Here is a 25,861-nt window from a genome sequence, read left to right as displayed (position 1 = left end):
TGGTGCTGATTTAATGAAGAAATTCTGTTTTTCGTTTTGTTTTCAGGTTTTGTTTCTGTTGAGACAGATGAAGGCTGTAGATAGTAGTGTGACATTAGATGAAGACGTTAGACAGAGAATCAAATTCCAGGTATAGATTTTGTTTTTGTTCTCTCAGTCTGTCCGTCTGTCCTTCATCAGGTTAAAGCTCAGTTCAAAGAATTTAACCATGAAGATGTGGTCACATCAACATGAAACTTTGTACACATGTTCATTATTATGTGGACTTTATAAAAAATTCTTGTAGCAATTAGATTTTGACCTAGATTTAACAGTTGACTGAACATGGAAAGTGTGAGCAGAGCATATGGCAGACTAATTTCTTTATATGAACATCTGAATGATGTGTCAGGTTGCTGTCTCATAAACTATCAATATTTTTGGCTTTTTTTTGTTCCTTAACTTATGCTCTTCCGGCTTATGGTATCAATTTTAAATTCTAAACTTTTTTAATATCACTGAAGTACATCCTTAAGTTACAAGTGGGGGTATGCTTAGCTCAACAATTAGAGCATTCTTGTTCATGTAATTTTGTATGTTATTAAACAGAGATAGTGGATTGTGAAATAATGAAATAATCCCTTTGATATATTACAGCAAGAAGAGATTGATAAACTGAGTAAACTACACGAGGAGGTTCAGAAAAAAAATGACGAATGTGAATCACTGAAGCAGCATCTGACCAAGGCCATGTATCAAGGGAAAAGTTTTGCTTTGATGCCAAGTATAGATGCTGACCATGAGGTGGCTTCACCATTCCTTACGCCAAAACCTAAAGCTAAGGTAAATATAACCATGAGGTGGCATCACCATTCCTTACACCTAAACCTAAAGCTTAGGTAAATATAATCATGAGGCGGCATCACCATTCCTTATACCTAAATCCAAAGCTAAGGTAAATATAATCATGAGGTGGCATCACCATTCCTTACACCTAAATCCAAAGCTAAGGTAAATATAACCATGAGGTGGCATCACCATTCCTTAAACCTAAACCAAAAGCTTAGGTAAATAAAACCATTAGTTAGCATCACCATTCCTTACACCTAAATCCAAAGCTAAGGTAAATATAATCATGAGGTGGCATCACCATTACTTACACCTAAATCCAAAGCTAAGGTAAATATAATCATGAGGCGGCATCACCATTCCTTATACCTAAATCCAAAGCTAAGGTAAATATAATCATGAGGTGGCATCCCCCTTCCTTACACCTAAACCAAAAGCTTAGGTAAATATAACCATGAGGGGGCTTCACCATTCCTTACACCTAAGCCCAAAGCTTAGGTTAATATAATCATGAGGCAGCATCACCATTCCTTACACCTAAACCAAAAGCTTAGGTAAATTTAACCATTAAGGGGCTTCAGCATTCCTTACACCTAAATCCAAAGCTAAGGTAAATATAATCATGAGGTGGCATCACCATTCCTTACACCTAAATCCAAAGCTAAGGTAAATATAATCATGAGGTGGCATCACCATTCCTTACACCTAAATCCAAAGCTAAGGTAAATATAATCATGAGGTTGCGTCACCATTCCTCACACCCAAATCCAAAGCTAAGGTAAATATAATCATGAGGTTGCATCCAGGCATGGGGTTATGCTAATTTGTAATTCTAATGCCCTGTAATTCATTACATTTTCCCAAGTAATGCAAGCACATAATGTGTAATGCCTCAATTTTGGTATTACATTGCATTACATAGCACTACTTATTAAATCCACAATCAATTTTCATAAGTACAATGTATATTGATTGAAACTAAGTCCTATTTATTGTTACAAATATCAGGGATAATAAGTACCTTCTGTTTTTTTTAAATAGGAAAATTAAAAACAAATCAATGTCTAGTTAAATGATTAACAAAAAGTGTAACTTTGAACTGTTGTAAAACTTATGATTTTCTTCATCTATTTTTAATACTTATACTTTGTTCTAATAATTAAAACAGATCTATTTTATAAACATACAAAAATAATTTCACTAAGAAAACATATGATGAAAACAATTGTTATTATTTTGACTGATATAGTTTTTATATACAATCATGTTCCAGTGTTCTCCCCAGGCTGATTTAGCGCTGCAGTATTCAGCGCTATAGCTTGTCAGCGCAGTGGTATTGCGACAGACCGCAGCGGTATCCAATCACAACACAGCGCTATTGATTAACAATTTTCAATTTTCAATTAAGATTGGAAATAAATGCTGGGTTTGAACTTACAACTTCAGTGTTTACAGGCTAGTGATACAGTAGATGAACTACTTAGACCATCCCGACACCAAGTTTAAATTTGAACTAGCTTATAAAACAAGGTGACAGTCCTACTTGAAGACATGTCATCTTACCTGATCTCCCAAGCTGACTGGTCTTGCTCTAAGTCTTCAATCTTATTCATGGGATACCAGTTTTCAAGGATTTTGTTGGTATAGCAAAATTACGAATCAAATATCCATGAAAAATTCTATTTTTCCTCAATCCTTGAAATTTGGTCTGCACAAATAGAAGCGAGTTCAAATTGTACACATTTATGATTAAATCTAAAATAAAATTGGGCTGCTATAAATGACAATTAATATTATTGACTTTACAGGCCAAGAGGAAAACTGTGGAAAAAGATGAGTCGTTTATGAGTGAGGGTGAATACTTTGCTGCTATTAGTGATGAGGAGGATGGCGTGGAAGAGGAGGAGGAGGATGTTAACAGTGATGAGGAATGGTGGAGGACACCAAAATATAAACGAAAAGTAAGTTTAAAAACATGGGGGGGGGGGGTGTCTTAGTGGTTGTGTAAGTCCAAGACCGCAGGGAAGATCAATTGATTGGTTTCTGATTGCTAGAATTTGAGTGGGGGAGGGGGAATCCTTATTTCACTGGCTTGATAGCTCAATATCTTCCAGGCATAATCTATACCTTTGAGGGCTTAAACGATATAGTGAAATGAGTCTAACATTTTTTAGATCCTATCTAGCCTATGTTAAGCAATTTGATAAAAGTATTTGTACTGAGATATTTAAGTCACAAATGCAAATAATGTGTATAAACATACTTGTCCAGAAAACTTTTTGTTGAAAAATAACATTAGCTGTGCATGATGTGTGAATCTATTTGTTTAAAAAAACTACAATTATGAACAAAGGAAGATCTACACAATTTGAATGTGTTACATTCAGTTTACCAGTAATACAATTAAATGTTCCCATTGCAAAATGAAATAAATTTTTACCCTTCAGTACTCTCAAGCATTTGATTGTTAGATGTAGGTAATTGAAAATTTAATGGATATTTGCCACCCAGCTTGAATAGTCTATTTACATATATTGTCAGTCTAACAGTACTTCGACAAAATTAAAGGAGGGGCAAAAGATACCTAAATATTTAATGTTTGACTGATCTGTTTGGAAACTAGGATTGTGTCTCTCCCTTTCCAGTGAATAAGTATTTATCACTATTTAATAATTCTAATGTAGGCAGAGACATTTTCTTTTGGAAAACAGCAAAATTGTGTAAAATTCTAACTCTGATTTTTTTTTCTTTTCAGCAAAGTTCAAAGATAGTTCAGGTAAGGTAATTCTTATTGATTTTCTATATCTGTCTTCATGTATGGTTGTACAGGTTAAAGCTTAAGTGAAAATGCTGACCTGCATACTCATATTAAAATGAAATCAGTAAATATATTTTTAGAATTCAAGGTTAGGATTAGGAGATTAAGATTTAAAATATATACTGTGTACTGTAAATTCACAAATTATTGCATGCATTTATTATTGTGATTTTGTCATTTTAGACTAAAATGTGATTTAAATTTTTGCGATATTGAGAAAAATCCTTGTTAATTCATATAAAAAATTTCAAAATGCGAGTTTAAATTATTGCCATTTTAAACCTGTCGCATAATTCGCAATAATAAAAACATCGCAATAATTTCTGAATTTACAGTATAATTAAAGACTTAGTCTAAAAATTTTGAAAAGAAGATTATTTATAAAATTATTTCCAATCAGGGAAAATACAATTCTAACCCACGACCTTCCACACTAGAGGACAACTAAAGGGACATAAGGTATATCTTTACATGAAGTAATGATAAATAAGGCCCTTATTCCAATTGACTTCTTAAATAATTGCTAAAAATCAGCCGTAAAGAAAAAAAACAAAAATGTATGCAATTTGATATACAGTGGATTCATATATAAATGTTCAATAATGTACAAATTTTCTATAGCCTTGTATGCAGAGTTTGACAAAACAATGAAATCTAAATATCCTGAAAACCTAATTTTTCCTTCATCCAGTAAAATTGGTTTCTACCAAAAAAAAAATAAATGCACTCTTAATCGTAATCTATAAATATTCAGTATTTTTTTTTTTTCTTGTAGCCAAAAAAAGATCCATCAAGAAATTCTATAACAAAATGTAACTGTAAAGGAAACTGCCTGAAGAAAATCTGTGGCTGTCGAAAACAAGGCATTGTGTGCTCTGACCATTGTAAATGTTCCAGTCAGTGTAGGAACATAGAACAGCCAGGATCAACAACCAATCCAGACGATGATAGTGTAAGTACAAGGGGGTAATATCATAACATAGAACAGCCAGGATCAACAACCAATCCAGAAGATGATAGTGTAAGTACTAGGGGGTAATATCATAACATAGAACAGCCAGGATCAACAACCAATCCAGAAGATGATAGTGTAAGTACAAGGGGGTAATATCATAACATAGAACAGCCAGGATCAACAACTAATCCAGACGATCAACAACCAAGATTCAATTTAGAAAGGAGTAGGCCCAGTCGAAAGGAGTAGGCCCTTTTTGGCCCAAAAATATAGCAGTTTTACAAAATTGTTAAAATGTAAATTTTTAGCTATTTATTGGAAAGAAGAATACTTCTGTTACATAAATATGGGCTGTTTTTGACAATACAATGCGCATGTATCAGGTACTAGCATCATTAAGTCATGCTAAATTACTGAAATCTTCGAAATTTTAGCATTTTGGTTAATTTTTAGACAGTTTCCGTCTGAAATGGAAATGGCCGCATTTGTGTTCATTCTTATTATTTAAATGTAAGTTGTATTTGATGATAATACATAACATATATAAAGGTTGAGAATGAACACGGATGCGGCCACTTTTATTTTTCACAAAAACCATCTGAAAAGTGACATATTATGGCATATTTGATAAATTTTTCATATTTAAGCTTGAATTTGAGCATCTTTAATGACTAAATCAGTTCAAATCTTTCACATAAACTAATTGAATCGACCGAAGTAGACACTTAAGTGTTTAAAAAGTGTCCAAAATCTTTCATCAGATGAACCTGAATTTTGAGGCCAAAATCTGCCCTTACCGGATCTACTCCTTTGTCTGTGTTCATATTGTAAAAAAAAAGAGAAAGTGGTATGATTGCCAATGAGAAAAAAAATGAAAACAACACGTTGTAAATTTCCTATGTCTGAAGAGCTTTTCTGAATTTACCTTCTCCAGGAACGCTAAAAGCCGAATATTTGAAAGCCAAGGATGTATAAGAATTTAAAAAGTTGTAGAGCTATCCATAATGTCCAAAGACCAAAAAAATGAACAATTACAGGGTAACCTACAGTCGTTTATAATAAGCAAGGATCCATATCATGAAGTAAGCCATAAAAGGCACTTGGATGACAGAAATGTGAAACTTTCAAAAGAGAAAAAAAAAACACTATTATAAGATGAACTTACACTAAATACAAATGGAGTATTTTTTATTTTCTTCTGTAGATTTCAACAACTCTAAACAGTACCTACAATTTAGAGGAGAAAGAAAATATTTTGTCACAAAATAGCAGTGCGAATGAATTTATTGAGCCAATGATTCCTAAAAGGAAATCTCGAACAAACAATAATAGTGAAATAAGCTCATCCACAGAGGGAGCCACAAAGAAGAGGAGACTACTCACTGGGAGTAACAGCTTTTTTAAACCTCTATAGTTATGAATTTATAGACAATGCTTCATGGATACACAGATGTTGGTGGTAGATTTAGTTCACAAAATGCTGTTTTGTCAATTATTCAGCACTGTCTAGTTTAATGTAGGTTTGGATGCCGGACTGAATGACTGATACAGACAAGAAAAGACATTTATGTTACCGCTAACAGTTTATGAAATTCAGATGACTATTGTAATCAACGAACAATTAATTATTACCATATAGTTATCTGTCTGGCATTAAAAAAAGTTAACTAAAGACTATCTATAATCACTAAGGATATTTATCTTTTATGTCATGTTTATGAGAGAGAAAAAAAAAAGAATGACTGGTTGCTGCAGTCTGATATCTGAGAAGAAATCAGCTCTACTGAAAAAAAGATTGTGCAATATTATTTTAATTTAATTGACACCAATGTTTATAGTAAAATAGTATATTTTCTTTATACTTAATTTTATGGATCAAAAGCATTCTGCATTGAAACTTAGGAAATTGGTATTGTTGATGAACATTTTAATTGTGGTTCACCTATGTCTAAGACTTGAACAGAAATTAGAACCTCGTGACCAATAATGAGTCCACAGTATATTTTGTGTGGTTCAGCTGCTTATAAGAAAAGCTTTCTTCAGTTTTAGCTCACCTGGCCTGAAGGGCCCCATGTGAGCTTGTGCCATCACTTTTTTGTCGTCGTCGTCGTCTTTTGTTGTCGTCTGTCGTTGTCGACGTAAACTATTTCAAGAATCTTCTCCTCTGAAACTACTGGGCCAAATACCTATAAACTTTAACTGAATGTTCCTTAGGGTATCTTGTTTATAAATTGTATCCGAAGTTTTGATCCATCAACAACCATGGCCGCCATGGCTACAAAAAAAGAACATAGGGGTCAAGTGCAGTTTTTGGCTTATATCTCAAAAACTAAAGCATTTAGAGCAAATCTGACATAGGGTTAAATTGTTCAATAGGTCAAGATCTATCAGCCATGAAATTTTCAGACAAACTGAACAACCCATTGTTGGGTTTCTGCCACTAAATTGGTAATTTTAAGGAAATTTGGCAGTTTTGGGTTATTATCTTGAATATTATTAAAGATAGAGGTAAACTGTAAACAGCAATGTTCAGCAAGTAAAATCTACAAAAAAGTTTTTATATGAACAAAATTGTCAATTGACTCCTTAAGGAGTTATTCCCCTTTAAAGACAATTTTACACAATTTGTTCATCATGTTTGCTTACATTTTAAAATCTCCTCTGAAACTACTGGGCCTAATACTTCTAAATTTAACTTAATGTTCCTTAAGGCGAAGTGTACGTAATTAACTACTCCACAGAATTTTTTAAAATTTTACATGTGGATTCTGCTTGTAAAAATACATCAGACAATAAAATAAAAAAAGGGGGTAACCGTTTTCGTTTTTCAGATACAAGCTGTTGAAATTAACAGCTTGATACGCCAAAAATACAAAGGATATATAGGGAAAATCATAAAAATCGGCTGATATTTTTGCTTTATCAAGATTTTCTAATTCGTTGGTCCACAGAATTTTTTTAAAAATCGATATGCGATTCAAAAATGAACAACGAACCCATTGGTGCAAAGAAAGTCCTTAGCAACCGTGCTAGTTTTCAAGCTATATCCTGTGGAAGTTTGATTTTTAGCGGAAAAAATAAAAACATTCGGCGACGTTATTGATGTCTACTGTAACGTCATCACAATTTCTACTCTATAACGCTATTATACCGTATGTAGTGTCGTAACAAAATCGTGAGTGTGTATAAAATTGAGAATGGAAATGGGGAATATGTCAAAGAGACAACAACCCGACCAAAGAGCAGACAACAGCCGAAGGCCACCAATGGGTCTTCAACGCAGCGAGAAAATCCCGCACCCGGAGGTGGTCCTCAGCTGGCCCCTAAATAAAATTGTGTACTAGTTCAGTGAAAATGGACGTCACACTAAACTCCAAAACATATAAATGAACTAAAATTAAAAAAAACATACAAGACTAACAAAGGCCAGAGGCTCCTGACTTGGGACAGGCGCAAACATACGGCGGGGTTAAACATGTTTTGTGAGATCTCAACCCTCCCCCTATACCTCTAACAATGTAGAATAAAGAAACACATAGCAATACGCACAGTAAAACTCAGTTTAAAAGAAGTCCGAGTCCGATGTCAGAATAGGTAACAAAAGAAAATAAACAAAAAGACAATGATACATAAATTAACAAAGGACTACTAGCAGTTACTGACATGCCAGCTCCAGAGCTCAGTTAAACTGATTGATAGATTATGTCTTCATCTTATGAAAATCAAGAACAATCCCTCCCGTTAGGGGTTTAGTATCATACAATCATAAAATATATGAGAAGAACATAACCCGTATCATGCCAACAACTGGTTTTAGAATAATAGTGTTTATTTCCGATGCAGAGACCCTATGAGTGAATCAATATTAATACCAAAATATGCAATCCTTAATGACCTGACAACAGTATCGTAACTATATCCTTTCCGAATAAGTCTGTTTAAAGGTTTGGTTAGCTTTTGAGGTGAATGCCGACATTTTTGTGCTTTGTAAAGAATATTACCATAAAATATTGGATGTGAAATTCCTGAACGTATAAGATGTCTACATGTTGATTTATATTTACGAATGATTTATAACCCATTTTCCTAATTATTGCAAATGCTCAAGCGTAATCAATTGATAAGGAAATAAACTGAGTATTTTTTAAGGATATTTCTGCTGCCAAAAAAAAAAAAGCAAATTGGCAAATAAATATACTGCAAGTGAAAGAAAGTTACTGTATAGACTTTAACTCAATCTTTTCTTAATTTGACAGGGTTCCACATCTTTTTTTGAAATGCTTGTATTTATAGCTGACTATGGGCTTTGATCATTGTTGAAGGCCGTACGGTGACCTATAGTTGTTAATTTCTGTGTCATTTGGACTCTTGTGGAGAGTTGTCCCATTGGCAATCATACCACATCTTCTTATTTTTATATTGTATTGTTCTAATATTTATGAATCAAATATCAAGTTCGAAATTGTCCCGGTTAACACAGCGTTGACAGAATGATTCTATATGTATTTAAATAATCGGTTATAATTATCGCGTATACACGTCTTTTTAAAATCTTATTTCTGCATGTTTGTTTTTTAAAAAAGTGAATATAATTTGCTGCTTCTTTTCATCCTCACCATTACCGGCGCTATTCGAGGTATTGCGCACAAAACATATTTTATTTGTCAGGTTCACACACGTGCACGTGACACAACTCTGCAATTTTATTTTTAAAATTTCCTGTCTCAATCGCTTTCCCTTTTCTTTAACTACACGACAAAGCATGATATAATGTTTGCTGGAGATTTTAAGTAAAAAAGGAAATAATTTCTTGTACCATTATTTGTTAAATATCCACATGCATGACTCCCAAAAAATAAGAAAACTGCATCTGCATATTATCTTTAGAATTTTTATGGCTGTAATAAGGTCAAAAGAAGAACACGCATATGAATTTTAGCAAAGTAAAACAGATCGGAGTTTTTGATATAACTTCCCGTAGCACAGATCATTCCCAGTGTTAGCCTTAACATTGTGTATATTGTGTATAATGCTATAGCATTGTGTATAGTGTAATGCTAAAGCTTTGTGCATGGTGATATGCTATAAATGTACTGGTGTTATATTATAAATGTACTGGTGTAATACTATACATGTACTGGTGTAATGCTATAAGAATGTACCAAGGGCGATGCTATACGAGTCTACCTAGTGTAGTGCCATACAAATTGTTCCTGTATATAATGCAAATGAATTGCAGTTTCTTAATATAATATGAAAATAAGGAGATGTGGTATGATTGCAAATTAGACAACTATCTGCCACAGTTTATGGTAGACCGGGTGTCTTTTTCTGAGCGTCCGTTCTGATCATGTTGCAAAAATACTTTTTTGTTTTAAAAATATTTTACCAAGTATCATTTAATATACAACAAAATACCTTAAACTTGAAATTTAAAGATTGAACTATCAAAACATTAAGTGTCGTAAAGTATATTTAAAATTTTTGGGGATTTTTTCAAGAAAATAAGGCCCGTGAGCCCCTATTTTTATTTGATATTTCGGAGTTATTAATGAAAAGCAATTCTCTCATCAAATTTTAGCCAATTCTATCGTTTAATGTTTCCGCAATAAGGAAAACTTAAGTTTCCTCTATATTAACAATATAAAATAACCCAAATTTCGTTAATTTCAATGTGTTATTACAAAAAACAAGGTCCGTGATCCCCAGTTTTTGTATTGAAATTTGAAATTACATTGACCCCGAAGTCTTTTACAGAAGTTGAAGAAAAATCTATCGTCCAATATTTAGACACCCCAGCTACCTTAAATCATGTGGATGTAATTATTATAGGCAACCATACGGCCTTCAACAATGAGAAAAATCCATACCGTATGGTCGGTTATAAAAAGCCCCGACATTATAGACCCTATTTTCTTCACCCCCTCCCCCTTCTTCCCCTACCTTATACTACTGCTGAATGATAAACAAAACCACAACAAAAGAAAACAAATTTCGCTATCCCTTCGAAATTGGAATTTGATATAGAAAAAATAACACGTTCTATTTTTATCATACATGTGTAGTTTCAGTTTCAACCATGGTTCTAAATTTAGATTTTACTTTCCCCAAAAATTGCGGACGGAATAGAAAACACCTGTTTATTTTCTGCACCTTGAAAACTGAGATTTGGATGACATAGATTTTACTTATTCTGAGATAAAAGTAATAGTGCTCAATTCTTAGTTTTTGAGTGTGTAATGTTTTGTGGACGGAATCTGATGGGTTTTTTTTTTTGCTGTTGGCTTTTTCTTCGGCTTATAAATGTTGTACTAGTGGTCGATTACCCTTAGTATCTTTTATACTTTTAACATAGATAATAAAATATAAAACATCAATTGCATAAAATCGGACATGCCAACGTCTTTCTTGTTCAACACACAAATTCACATGCAATATGATTATTCGTTACCTACAATTTTACGCTACACTGAATTTCATTTTCAAAACTATGGTTTTTCAAAAAATATTGTGGGGTCAATTCTGGTTTGATTTTAATGAATTTGATACGAATAGAAGCAGAATTGTCACTGGTTTATTTGTTTATTTTGGTTATAATTTTGTTGTTTAGGCGTTTTTACCTTCTGTTGAAATAAACACGAGTCGTATTGTGTACCTGCTTCTGCGTGTCTAAAACAAAAACAGTGGTAATAGAGTCAGACTAACTCACAATAGGATACTCAGATTTCTGATTGGTGTCATTATAAAAATTTCTTTGAAGTTTTGAGATAGCACATGAATACTTGTTTGGATTCATGATAGACCGCATGAAGTCATTTTTCTTTCATGTGCCCATTTTTCCTTTCTTGGAGTAGGGGAGATAACCCGCGTAACTAACGACGCACGTTTTTTATCCTGAATTCCGCTAGAGGCGTGCAATTACGTACACTTCGCCTTAAGGTATCTAGTTAATAAATTGTATCCGAAGTTTGATCCATCAACAAACATGGCTGCCATGGCTAAAAATAGAACATAGGGGTCAAATGCAGTTTTTGGCTTATATCTCAAAAACTAAAGCATTTAGAGCAAATCTGACATGGGATTAAAATGTTCAATAAGTCAACATCTATCAGCCCTGAAATTTTCAGCCTAACGGAACAACCCATTGTTAGGTTTCTGCCACTAAATTGGTCATTTTAAGGAAATTTTCAGTTTTTGGTGATTATCTTGAATATTATTGAAGATAAAGATAAACTGTTAACAGAAAAAATGTTCAGCGAAGTAAGATCTACAAAAAAGTTTTTATATGACCAAAATTCTCAATTGACCTCTTAAGGAGTTATTGCCCTTTAAAGACAATTTATCACACTTTGTTCATCTAGTTTGCTTGCCTTACTTTAAAAAAATCTGCTTGAAATTGCTGAATTATTTTGAGCCAATCTTGGGTTGAATGAGTTTCAGAGTCTCTAGTATAATTTTGTATTTTATTTCCTTGCATTTCAAGAAACATAGCCTCTATGGCTATAATGGAACATAGGGGTAAAATGCATTTGTTTGCTTTGAAAAAAATATGACAGATACAAAGAACATTTAAATAGCATTTTTAAGCCACTCATTAATAAATATTGAAAAGCAAAAATAATCATTGATGAAAGATTTTCAGCAAAAAGTTACAGGTGAGCGATTCAGGCTCTTGAGAGCCTATTGTATCATAATGCTGTGTAAATGTGTTCATTATTCCTTGGATACCAATTTTCGTGGATATTGTGGGTATGTGTAAATGGCAATTTAAATGTCCAACGAAGTGCTCAATTTCTATAGGTTTGTATGTATACTTTGGCAAAACAATGAAATTAGATAGAAACGAAAAAAACCAGTATTCCATGAATCCACATAAATTGGTATCTAGGAAAATGAATGAATCCACAGTAAATGAAACAGGCCATTGTCTTGTTATGGAGGTACATTTTGAATTTCTTTTTACTGTGCAATAAATATATTTATATGGTTGAGTATTGACCTTTGCTAAGTTTTTTGGCAAAATGAAATCAGTCAAAATTTTTCACTTTTATGACTTAGATTATTTTAAAATATGTTCATTATGTTTTTAAATAACATGTAAAAAATTAAGGTTAACAACACTAAGGTAGCAAAGTAATTTTACCATAGTTTATCAATAAAATTTATTGAATCTGTATCTTAACCTATTAATGATTGCCCTTCAGCTAACCATGTCTCCAGATATTCTTAAATATCTTTCATACTTTTCTTCTTTAATAGAGATGAGGGTCAGCCTTCACATATGACCCATTATAGTCACATAAATCTGATCACTTTCTGCAGACATGATGAAACAGGCTGGACAACTGCTTGTTTTCTGAATGACAGAATGACAGTATCACTATATGCCCAAGATACGTACAGGCTTTGGCATGATAAAAAAAGACATAGCAGCATATCTACAAATTATTCAGAAGTATGACATGTTTCCCCCTATTATCTGGATTTACACAATAAATCTTGCAATTCAGAAAGGCATGATTGAACTTTAATAGTAACTTCCCATGTTCTGATCTTTTTTTAACTCAATCTTTTGTCAATCTTATTACACAGTTGACAGAATAAGCCAGCAGAAATAGGATTTGACACAACAGTCTATTTCCTGAATGTTTTTGTTGCAAGGCAAAAATTTGTTTTAAGATGAGAAATCAAGCACAGGGTTAGTCAGAAGGCAACAAGTAGATATGCTATTTCATTGTATCACTCCCATGTTTATTAGTATCTTTACAGTACACTAGCTCAAAAATTAATAGTCTTACTTTTAATGTTAGCTTTTGTGTAATGTAATTTTTGTTCTGATTTTGTTACCAGTCTTTGTCTCGCCTTGACGGAGTCAAAAAGCGAGACATAGGTATGCTGTTTCCGGCGTTGGTGTCAACAATGTATTAGTTTGTGATTAGGTCTAGTTTATGGTGAATCACTAGTGGTTGGTCAATGATATTTGGTATGCAGTTGAATTAGCATTGGCACATCTCATTACCATGGAGATTATTTGGCCCCGCCCCCTCAGTCATGGTTTATTGACTTTGAAACTTAGCTTAGTTTTCATGTATTAGTTTGTGATTAGATCAGTTTATGGGGAACCACTAGTGGTAGGTAAATGATATTTGGTATGCAGTTGTTTAAGCATTGGCATATCTCATTTCCATGGAGATTATTTGGCCCCGCCCCTTCAGTCATGGTCTATTTACTTTGAAAATTTTGCTTAGTTTACAAGTTAATGTTTGTGTTTTGGTTTCTTTAAAGGGAATGACCTATGAAAAGTCAATGGTATTTGGTATGCAGTTGTATTAACATTGCACATCTCATTTCCATGGAGATTGTGTAGCCCTGTACCTTTAGTCATAGTTCATTGACTTTTAATATTTGCATAACTTACATGTTAAAGTATTGTTATTTTAATTTCAACATTTGCATTATCAAAATAACAAATAGGCGAGACATATCTCTGTGTTAACAGTTTATCTTATCTATGACTTTGAAGCAAGACATTTGCTAGATTGATAGTAGTGGGAACTACACGACACATATAATTTTTATTCCTTTTAAATATTCTAAAATTTGGATCAGATAGACTAATAAAGCAGTATCTTCGACAATGTGTCACTTATTTGTATATTGATACACCCTGCAGATTAATGTAAAAACAATAAGAGCTATTGTTTGGATAAGTTTAGTTTATTTGTGAATATGTAGTCTAGTATTTAAAAAATCAGGTTGGTTTTAATTCTTACTCGAAGTAGGTAATTTCACCTGTTGTCCTAATTATTAAACTATCCCTACACCTCGGATATTTCTATTTATATACGAATTTTAATTGCGTGGTGTTTTGTAAAACTTAATTGTTAAAAGTTGCACAATTTATAAAACAAAGGGTTGTGTTAAGTTAGTTAACTTCGCCTGATCAGAGATGAGATAAAAAAAAGCCATCTTCAATAAGGAACAGTGGCATAGGAGTAGTCTGAAAAGGGGGAGGCAAACTTCTGAAAGTGACGAACAAAAATAAAAAAAACCTTCTCCAGTCTTAATAGTCTAGTAGTTAAACAGTGCCCTATCATTTTCTTTTTTTTAATTGTATAAATTATTTTTTGGGGTCAATAAATGAATTGCCCCCTTAGCCCTGGGCTCCTACGCCAGTGTGGAAGTAAGACATGCAAAATAAAGGCAACAGTAGTATACCGCTAGTCGAAGTTCATAAATCGATTGAGAAAAAAAACAAAACAAATTTAACATATTTGAAGAATTTGTTGTTTATGTTACCATCTAGAGTTACGTTGAGAAAAACGAAAATTATAAATATTGATGCCAAAGCGGAACGCCCAAAACCAAAAAAATGCATGAAAGCTGAAGATAAATATTCGATGAGCTAGATGACCATATAAGGACAAAAATAGAATATATTGCTAAAACTTTCTATGGTCAACTTTGTTTGGCGGTATGAAACCTTAACTTGTTTATCGGCAAATTTAAGAAATATTTGTTTTTTGGATGAAACGAGTAGCATGTTGAATGTTAAAAAAAATTAAAACAAAATAACCGAACTCCAAGTGTCTTCCTGTTTCACATTTCTGATATTTATAAGGGTATACAATTTTTCAAACATCTACTATGATCAAATAAACGTCAATTGAGGGGGTGGACAGGGTTAAGGGAACATGTGAACGGTAAACTGGGGGAAGAGCGGGAGTACATGGGGGTATTCTAGAAAAAGAAATTTGACCGATTTTCGTCTGTAAGTTAAGTGAGGGATGTGGAAGAAGGGGGAAGGTAAGTGAGAATCAGGGACCCTCCTGTCCACCCCTAACAATTTGATATAGCTTAATAAATCCTCACCAAACTGCATTTCAAGTAGCCTCTTATCCTTCACAAAACTACAAGGAAATGTTATACTGTCGATGACCAGTTAGATCTTTTTTACTTTAACTTTATATTAATTGGTCATGTTCCAGCATCTATATTAGTCATTTTTCCATTTTTACTCTAAAAGTTTATATTTTTGGGCGTTCAAAACTCTCAATCATACCCGATGAAGGTCTTTTCAGAAACCTGTGTTGTGTAAACTAAGTCATCAAAGAAACATCGACGATTTGTTTGTACTGAAAAATCCATTTAAAAACTTTGCATTATATATTCCTTGTTTAGTAAATATAGTTTTTATGTTGACAAATATAACCTATTATGTGCCACTCAGTTCTTTTTAAGAGGAAGAATGTAACCTTCACCAACAAAATAAGTAGGTGACTTAACATATTACATCAACGTCATTTGGTCTCTGATAGATAGATTGACAACCATACTACATCTCTTATTCTTTATTTCATATAATAGAGAGGGGATTTGGGTTTTATTCTAATTAAACAGTTTTTGATGCTCAAACATGTATACACAACACAGAAAGGACTTAAGCACTCACTGGCAAAATTGGGACGAAAAAAAAACTTACTGACTGTTCTTTATTTATTTAGTTTTTGATGATATACCCTTTTCATTCAAGTAATATTCTTACATCACAAATTGTATGGAAAAGGTTGAAGTTGAGTTAAGTAAAAAAAACCTATGGTCGCAAAAAAACAAACGACAGGTTATAAAGCTGAAGATATAAATGGAGTCAAGGGAAGATGTTCTTTGGTTGATCTATTGTGATCGGTCGGTTACAAAGCTAAATTGCCCGCTTTTACACTTCGGTGTTCCTGTTGTTCATTTGTTTTCCTCTTATTGTTGATGTGTTTCCCTCGGTTTTGGTTTGTAACCCGGATTTGTTTTCTCTCAATCGATTTATGACTTTTAAACACCGGTATACTACTGTTGCCTTTATTTACCATAATTGTTGCATTTTCACATTAAGCCTACATATCTCAAATAAACCAAAGAAGCATGATCTAAAGAGTTTATTTCTCATTCAGAATATTTTTTAATGCATCAATTTTTGTTTTATTATTCAGAATAGACTAGCAAAAATAAAATATATTTATATTTTATGGTTCTAAATTCGTGTTGCTAAGCCGTTTGTCTTTTCGCGATTTTTTAACATGTTTTAATTTGACTTGCAATTTTTCATTTTCCGCTTGGCATGTTTTTTTTTAATTCTAAATGTTGAAAACAAATATCTTATTAAAAAGGAATTATATGCCATTCAAATAAAAAAATATTAATGAAAACAATAAATGAATATTCAGATAACACTATGAAATATATAAATTAAAGACTAGCATCATGTAGCATATGTTATTAATAATATAAATAATTATAATCGTTAATATTAATTCTAATACTAATGCAAATAATATAAATTATAAGAAACATAAAAATAACGTAAGTATTGGTTATATGCTTTTAATTTGATTCGTAATTTTGATGTCATTTCGGTATTGTTCATCTATTTATAATTTACTGTTACACATCTACCTGGAATACACTTAACAACCAACATTATAAACAACCAGAATGGCACAGGCTGCTTCTAAAACGTGCGAAATATGTGTATCAAGTCCTGGGCATAACTACTGTGAACAATGTGACCAGCTGTTTTGTGATGGATGTAAAATATCGCATTTACGGACAAAGATGAGCAAGAATCACACATTTTTAAGTGGCCCAAATATCATCCCGGAAGTCAAACTATACTGTAAAGAACATGATGAAAACTTTATATATTATTGCATAGAATGTGATACACCAGTCTGTAAGATATGTGCTATTAAAAATCACAGAAAACATGATCTATCGGAGATCAAGGAATCATTGGAAGGTATCAACGCTGAGGGAAAAACTGACATCGAAACGAAGATTAGAAAGCTTCAGTCAAAAATAGCAGAGATTGATCAAGGTACCCATGCATATCAAGCTGATGTTAAAGAAGTTATCCAGGCTATAAGAGAAGAAGGCAAAGGATTAAAAGAAATGATTGATAAGAAAGTTGAAGGTCTTATTAATACGGTGAAAGAGAAAGACACAAAGAATGTTCAAACCTTACAGTCGTTTGGCGAAGAGATCAAAATAGCTTTGGATAACGCAAAAGAGCAGCAAAAGTTCTATCAAGATACACAGGGGATAAAAGATACCACGAAAATATTACAAAAACTAAAACAAATAAAGTCACAAATCGATCAAATCGAAGAAACGAAGGTTCCAATTATGCCATCCATCAAATATGATAAAAAGAAGGCAGAAGAAAGTGAAATAGAGAAACTGTTTGGGGAATTAACATTTAGGTAAGTTAGTTCTTAGTTATTGATTTCTATGAAGTGTTTTGAAAACTGTTATTGGTTTTATGTGTTATTTCGGGTTTTTTTTGCCCTGGGGTTTGTCAATTTCTCTTCGACTATAAAGGGTTGAATAAGAATGGCATCTTCCGGATCTTTTTTTTCAAATTATATTCTATATTTATATATCAGATTATCAAGTTTCCAGATTAAATAAAACTTGTAGTAATGCAATGCCTAGTTATATTCTCAATATTGAAGTGTTGATAAACACTATCAGCATTATCAATAGTTGTACAGTTAGTTCATTTATACGTTTACTGTATAGAACCAACGGTATATAAAATTGAGAATGGAAATTGGGAAATGTGTCAAGGACACAACAATCCGTCCAGAAGAGCAGAAAACAGTGTATGTTTACAGTACAAATTAGAACTATGTTATACTTAGATATATGAAGATGTGGTATCTAATTAAAATCCAGTACAAATCAGAATTCCAATATCTACTGACAGAAATTGGATATTCAGATTTGTACTAGAATGATTATGGATTGTTCTAAATTTCTGGTAGGATCCAGGACGTTACTACAAAAAAAAAGGAACAAAAATAGACAACATTATCACAAATGAATTAATTTTTATCTGACAGATAAAATTTCAAATACTTCCAATAAAAGATTTGCTTTAGTTAATATTGTCCTTATTAATATTAAACATTTACAAAATTGAAGTGTTTAATCATGCATACATAGGTCTCTATAATTTGATCAAATCTTCTGAAATACATGTACACTAAAATATTGTTAAAACATAAAAAAAACTCATCTGAGCTAATGATTATATAAATTATAAGTGTTAGTACAGTCCTTGGATGGTGTAAACTTCCCACTAACACCATACACCATTACACCATACACCCTGTGCCATTACAACATACACGTTACACCTTTGCACCATACACCTTACACATTACACCATAATGCAATTTTATTTAAAAAGAAAGCGTGCGACTACAAAATTATTTATTTATTTTGAAAAACGAATTTTGATCACAATATTGTAAATTAATGTATACAATTAAAAATCAGTTCTTATCAATATTTTGCATAGTTTTAAATGTCGTACACCATTCATTCATATCATTCCCGATCTCACGTAACACCATTACACCATTCCCCTTACATCATACACCATAGCACCATACACCATAGCACCATACACCTTCTACCATTGCACTATATGCCATACACCATTACACCATACGCCTTTTTTTAGGAAGTTTACACCATCCAAGGGCTGTTCAAGCTTAATATTACAATTACTACCAAAATACTATCATATCCGTTATAAGACAACAAAACTCAGCAGGACATACCTAAAAACAACCACTGAGAAGGTTCCCGCTATTTCAAATAGTACTTTTAATACAAATTTGGAAACTTTTTTGACAAGATAATTTATTTATTTGAGAGAAAATGTCAAAATAGAAGCAAACCTAAAACCTAGGAAGAACGTCCGGTTTGTATTTATAATAGACATAAAACACATTTGTTTATATTGTTCTCATTGCTATGTTCAAATCTTATGTGAACTGACTTTTCCTACAATGACAAAATCAATCGAAACACTTAGTTTGTCTTCCTTAGTCAAATTTAACGCAACTTATGATAAATTGTACTATTCTTCATCTCCGTAATTTGTGTTGGTCCAATTGGTCTATATTCCATTGGACCTGATGAGTATAATATAATCAAAACGCGCATAAAGTATACAAAGTTACGCAAATGGTGAAGACTTTTTCTCTCTAGTAGACATGACATTATTATATGACATACCCTTGAAACTAGTCAGTGGTTTGGCATAACCGTGAAATATATTGAATTATGAATAAGTTTTCTTTTTGATCGTTATCAACTGTTCCAACTAATTTAGGCGAAGTTGGTTTGAAATATATAGATGGTTTACTTTTGATTGACTGGACTGATGCGTTGCACGACATACATAAACAATGTAAATATATGTTGTTAATTTCTGTGTCATTTGGTCTCTTGTGGAGAGTTGTCTCATTGGCAATCATACCACATCTTCTTTTATGTATATATAAATACCGTTCAGTGTGGCTGTCCTACATATTATGCTATTGAGTATTCATGATAAAACTTTGTCCAGGAAAGAGCTTGAAGACATCAAATGGCTTTCTTGAAAGATTAGTCAATTGTGGTGAAAAAAATTGACATGAGGGTAAAATGTCCGAGTAAAGTTAAAGATGAATAATCAATCAAAAAGTTACGTTAAAATGTTATTTGAACTGATGCTATAAAAGTTAGACATCTCCCTTGAAATATTTAAATCTTGTAATATGATATTTTATAGAGTTACAACAACAGCTAAACAATACAGATACAGATGCGCCCAATGCAGGTAAGTGTTATGTTATGTAGTTTTCTGTGGGACGAGTATATAAAACCAAGTTGTGTTAATCATTAAATAAGAAATTCAAATTTGAAAAACAGATAAAGGTTAACCACATAGCAAGTATTTGCTTCAAACAAAATTTGTTTTTATGTTAAAGAAGTGATGAGTATCAATGCATGACCTTCATTGTCAATTACAGACACATTGATTCAACTTTCGTAAAACAACGTCTCATTCTTAGGCAGTAGATTTATCGTCTGACTCTAATATTTACACATTTTAGTTGATGTAATATACAAGGAAATACGTATTATGTACTTATGTATTCGGACTGTTCTTGGGTCAAAAACTTTTCCACCATGATTAGGTGGACGAAATAAGTGAATTTATAAATCAAGAGTGTATGAAACTTCTTTTTTTTAACTTTTGACAGTATTGTTGTGATAATATCAGACTTATCTAATATTTCGAACACTGTTTAAGTGAATATGTAACCTCTAATATTAGGGATATAAAACATACTATAAGTCAGGAACAAAGTCAGTGGTTGTATTATTTCAGATTGTTATTCCATTGTTTTTTTAACAATTTTGGGTTCCTATTGATACTAGTAGTTTCTTCAACTTATTCAAACCTCGGGACTACTAAGAGCTTGTCATTTTATAATTCGATACTTGTCTGCCGCATCGTATGGCGTTGACATATATCAATTGATACGCTCGTGTATTTACTCTTTTTGAGGCCTTCATTAGCTGGGGCGTCTTCTTTACACAATAAACTGTACAAACTGTGTTATAAAATCTACACTGCAGAAGTTTACAATCACCACCACGAATGGGTTGACTGATTCGATATGTCTGTGTCTCAATTCAATAGCGCCATGTTATCGCAGTCTTAGATCCTTGGATACCAGAATAGTCGTCTAAACTGTAATTTTACCGATTGTGACATATTTACTGAGTGTGGACTCGCATGGCGGGTGATGCAGGATAGCAGGAGACAGGTACTAAGTGTACGCTTCATTATGGAGGTAATGTGATTACCTTTTTGTTACTTTGGTTTGTCGTCCTAATCGATTAAAGGGATTTTGGCATCGGTAAACTACTGCTTCTTAATTTGAAGGACGAACACATATTAGGATCTAGATACCTGTTGGTTATTGGTGTTGTTTGGTTGCCGTTTAAGTTTTCTTAACCCATTATATTCCCTTTGACCTTTTTTATTGTCCAATGTGTTTGCTTCTATTTTGTTTTATGACAATAAGTACACAAATATTAATATAAACGTTTAAAGGCTTAAATCAGAATAATTGAACGACAAGGGGGTTTTATCTTCCTAATTTAAACTATGAGGGATAGTTGTTTCATTAGCAATCAAAAGTAATAAAACAAAAATACCGAACTCAAAGGAAAATTCAGAATGGAAAGTCCCTTACCAAATGACAAAATCAAGAGCTCAAACGCATAAAATAAAAGGAAAACAACTGTCATATTCCTGACATGGTACATGTATTTCCTTCTGTAGAAAATGATGGATTAAACCCGGTTTTAAAGCTAGTTAAACCTTTCACTTGTATGACAGTCGAATGCAATTCCTTATATTGACAACAATGTGTAAGCAAAACAAACATACATAATAAGTGAAAAAAATCAACAATGTGGGTATAGCAGTCAACATTGTGATTCAATCTCAAACACTATAAAAGCACAAAACTATGTGAACAGAGAAAAACAAAATGGCATATAGACAAAGCACATAAGCAAAAATGAAAGACAAGAATTAAACCACATTTCCTTATTTTAAATGATGGTTGACGCTTGCTTTTCTAACTTTGGCGATACATCTCGTCTCACTACAATGTTTTAGAACCTGATTTTTCTACACATGAATTAAACTTTGAAATGTGTGCATTAAAACGTGTTTTTGTGTAGACTCAAAGGATATCATAGTTTGTTTCATGTTCCATTATTTGTTATTGATTACAAAGTTGTTTTTGATGTTTCCACATGGGCTAAAAGTATATTTTTTTATTCTAAATTTGATGTGAGATTTAAAACTTGTATAATAACATAAACGGTACTAATTTTACTGCCATACTAGCGGATTTTGACAATAAATGTCTCTTCATTGATGTTCGCGGCCAAAATATTCTAAAAACAAAAATTTATTAAAAAATTAAAGAACTGATAAAACCAAAACAGACAAAACGTATAGCCAAAACCGCACAAGGACCAGAGCTTTACACGAGGAGAAAACTTAGAGATATTTATTCATTTTCCGAGGAGAAGAATGTAATATCCTAATGTTTTGTAGTTTAACACTTTTACACGGAACTTGTTATGGACACAGCAAATGGTACAATTACACCGCTTAGCATAATTGCAATTGACCATAATTATATAAAACAGGAAATAGGTTTGTCTATTATATTGTCTTACATTCCTTTTTATGTGTATTGATTTAAAAAAAATGTTAACTTTAATTGATCTAAATTTCAGGACAGAAATAATTTCTGAGTAAGTACCCATATTTATATAATTTAAAGAAATACATTTACTGAATAAATCTTCTTATTGCATGGATACTGATGTGTAGTATATTCATTTGGACACGATAACATTATTAACAACGGTACATAATATTATATTTGAGTATCTGACATAACATAAATATATTCATTCTATCTTACATTCCTAACAAATAAGACTTGTGAGTTAAAGGAGTCATAGGATAGATCATAGTTCACAAAAAATGGTTCAAACAAACTACTGTATCATCTAATACAATATCGATTTAACTTATTTTATAGTTAATATAGGTTTATGGCAAATAATATAACTTATATATATATTTTTACTCCTCGTTTTTCAATATTTAATGATAATGTGCAGTCTCTCTTATTATTCAATGTTGTTCTGGTTTTTTTTTAGGAAAGAACCTTTGTAAGTACTGATATCATATTGATATATAGATATAAAGTATACCATGTATACATACAGTAAATTAAATGTCAAAGTTTCAAGGCTAAACGTTACATCACAAATAAGCAAATATCTAACGTAAAAGCGTTGCAATAATTGTACAATCAACCGAGTTACATTTAATAACAAACTTCCTAAATTGCTCTTGTGCCTCGTCCAAATACATATATAACCCTGTTGGTCATGTTATTACTGGAGATCATGGTATCATAAATGATAAACAATGTAAAGAGTTGTTAGCCAAGGGTCCATACTATTGAATTCCGCAACCAATCAACTTGAAAAACAACTTCAGGTAACTGATTAATGCAGTTAAGGACTATGTCAAAAAATGGGTAAAACGCAGCCAGGTGAGCCAAAACTGAACACTTTGATTATCTGTATAGATTAAGTTTACAATGTACAATGAGGTTACGGGTTTATGACGCTTTTAAGAAACCCAAGGTTCTGGATGCATGATCATTCCTTACCGACAAATATGTTGTTGTTGCAGCAGACAAATCATCCAACAATATTGTTTTGTATGCAAAGCCATTATTAGGAATTTGGATATCACACCAACATTGGGAATCCCACATATACATGTACCCCTACATCATTCACGAAAGAAGAGATTTAGGAATATCACAAATCCGTCCTTCTCTTCTTTGGAACTAACATTAAAAGGATGACAAAAATCTTCCAATTTTACACTGGATACGTAAACTTTACAAAAATCCTTATAAAAAATTATTTTCAAAAACACCCAACTCTAAGGTAAATCAAAAAAAGCGGGAAGTCCATAAAAACTGAAAACTCCAAAGAACAATTTATAGTCGGTTCGTCAAGATGTTCAAGTAAACATATTTCTAAAGTTCTTATCACCATTCTTGCAACAGTAAAAGATGGCCTTTAGAAATATTGTAATGAGGTATGTTCAATCAGCGGTGTCAATCAGATGTGGATTCTTAAAAATTCTAAGGATCGACTACAAAATCTATAATCACAATGTTTACAATTGTGCAGTACTATTAAAACATTTGATTGTTGTACGTTTGACACTACTATTCCCCATGCTTAATAAAATATCAAATACCTCATATCATTAAACAGAGCTTTTTCTACAAAAATTGGAAATGTAAATACAAAGTCTTTGCTATTCAGCATGAAAGATCTTACTTTGGAAAGAACTACAGTGATTCCACAGGATATACACTGAAGATGAAATTATCAAAATGCTGGACTGTTTTTCAAAATTCAACTTATTTGTTGATTTGGTGGAATATGTCAGCAGACAGTCGGTATTCCAATGGGCACTTACTATGCACCATTTCTGGCCGACTTGTTTTGTACCGATATGAAGAAGAGTTCATACAGAACCTCCTCAAAGTAAAAAAGTAAAACCATCTTGCAAAGTTTTCAATTCACTTTCAGATATATTGATGATGTTCTTTCACTAAATAACCCAAATTTCAAAAAGTGCTTACATCTCATACATCCCAGTGAACTCGAAATTGAAGATACTACGAAAAGTAGAACGTGTGCTCCATATCTTAATCGTTTCCTCGATATTAACACAGATATACGACTTCAAACTACAATCTATGACAACGTGATGATTTCAACTTTTCAATTGTCGACGTCCTATTTCTCAACAGTAACATATCCTCTGCTCCATTGTATGGCGTTTACATATCTCAGTTGATATGTAACGCTCATGTATGTTCACACTATACGGACTTCATTGACAGGGATGTGCTCATTACACAATCACTGATCCAACAGAGTAATGAGGAAGAACAAATTACGGTCACCATCACGAATCGGTGGACAATGACGATATGTCGGTGTCACAACTTAGTAGCGACACGTTTTTGTGGACTTAGATGTCTAGATATCCGTATAGTCTGATCTGTAACTTGTTGTGGACTTAGATGTCTAGATATCCGTAGAGTCTGATCTGTAACTTGTTGTGGACTTAGATGTCTAGATATCCGTATAGTCTGATCTGTAACTTGTTGTGGAATTAGATGTCTAGATATCCGTATAGTCTGATCTGTAACTTGTTGTGGACTTAGATGTCTAGATATCCGTATAGTCTGATCTGTAACTTTACCGATTGTGTCCTATTCCACATTTTGACATTTTTACTGAGCATGAATTCGCATGGCGGGTGAAGCATGCAAAGCAGGAGAAACTTATCCTGTCTACCAAACCGGTTTTGCTCTTTTGGGAGTTCAGGCTGTTCCCTTGCATGGTTTCTGTTTGTTACCTAGTCCCTTCCTAATCGATTTACGAGATTTGAACATCAGTTAACTACCGTCGCCTTATTTTATCTCAGCTCACACGGACACAACAACTCCAAATGAAATACGTTTCCCTATGATCACCTTAACAGATACCATGGAAACGACCTTTGTGCAGTCTTCAGATTCTTCTTTGTACTACAAAAATAGACAAGGCCCTGTTCTGTTAAACTTTCAGGTATATTAATTTTCAACGACATTTTGTAGCATAGTTTTGAATGTAATCGTAAAAACTGTAAACTTGTGATAAACTCATTACTGATATCTATCACCAAAGTAACGTGACCACCAAATGTGACAATGCAAGTAGTCATAAGGATCTGCATTAAACTGCTT

The 25,861-nt window shown here is 32.6% G+C and overlaps 2 protein-coding genes across 4 annotated transcripts in view; both read left to right on the top strand.

Moving 5' to 3' along the window:
- The window catches only part of LOC127714195 (chromosome-associated kinesin KIF4A-like), a 49,635-nt gene extending 43,175 nt beyond the window's left edge, over positions 1-6,460 (top strand). Inside the window, exons 23-28 of one of the 2 annotated variants that reach the window (XM_052220213.1) lie at positions 47-130; positions 637-822; positions 2,637-2,789; positions 3,584-3,604; positions 4,422-4,598; positions 5,806-6,460. In XM_052220213.1, the coding sequence (XP_052076173.1) occupies positions 47-130; positions 637-822; positions 2,637-2,789; positions 3,584-3,604; positions 4,422-4,598; positions 5,806-6,015 (831 nt within the window). In that variant the 3' untranslated portion in view covers positions 6,016-6,460. The other variant, XM_052220214.1, reaches the window with a different exon arrangement.
- Positions 6,461-17,008: 10,548 nt separating this feature from the next.
- Positions 17,009-22,800, top strand: LOC127714361 (E3 ubiquitin-protein ligase TRIM9-like). 2 transcript variants are annotated; one of them, XM_052220426.1, is made up of 4 exons: positions 17,009-17,851; positions 19,315-19,362; positions 20,218-20,265; positions 22,758-22,799. In XM_052220426.1, exons 1-4 carry the CDS (start codon positions 17,085-17,087, stop codon positions 22,777-22,779), a joined length of 885 nt encoding a protein of 294 aa, XP_052076386.1. In that variant the 5' UTR covers positions 17,009-17,084; the 3' UTR covers positions 22,780-22,799. The 2 variants fall into 2 exon arrangements, with proteins under 2 accessions (XP_052076386.1, XP_052076387.1); XM_052220427.1 differs by lacking the exon at positions 19,315-19,362 and having other exon boundaries at positions 17,011-17,851; positions 22,758-22,800.
- The last annotated feature ends 3,061 nt before the right edge of the window (positions 22,801-25,861 follow it).

This window comes from Mytilus californianus, unplaced genomic scaffold (genome assembly GCF_021869535.1).
Source record: "Mytilus californianus isolate M0D057914Y unplaced genomic scaffold, xbMytCali1.0.p SCAF_9, whole genome shotgun sequence".
Lineage (NCBI taxonomy): Eukaryota > Metazoa > Mollusca > Bivalvia > Mytilida > Mytilidae > Mytilus > Mytilus californianus.
The sequence above is the reverse complement of the archived record's forward strand: the minus strand, read 5'-3'. Positions and strand labels throughout refer to the sequence as shown.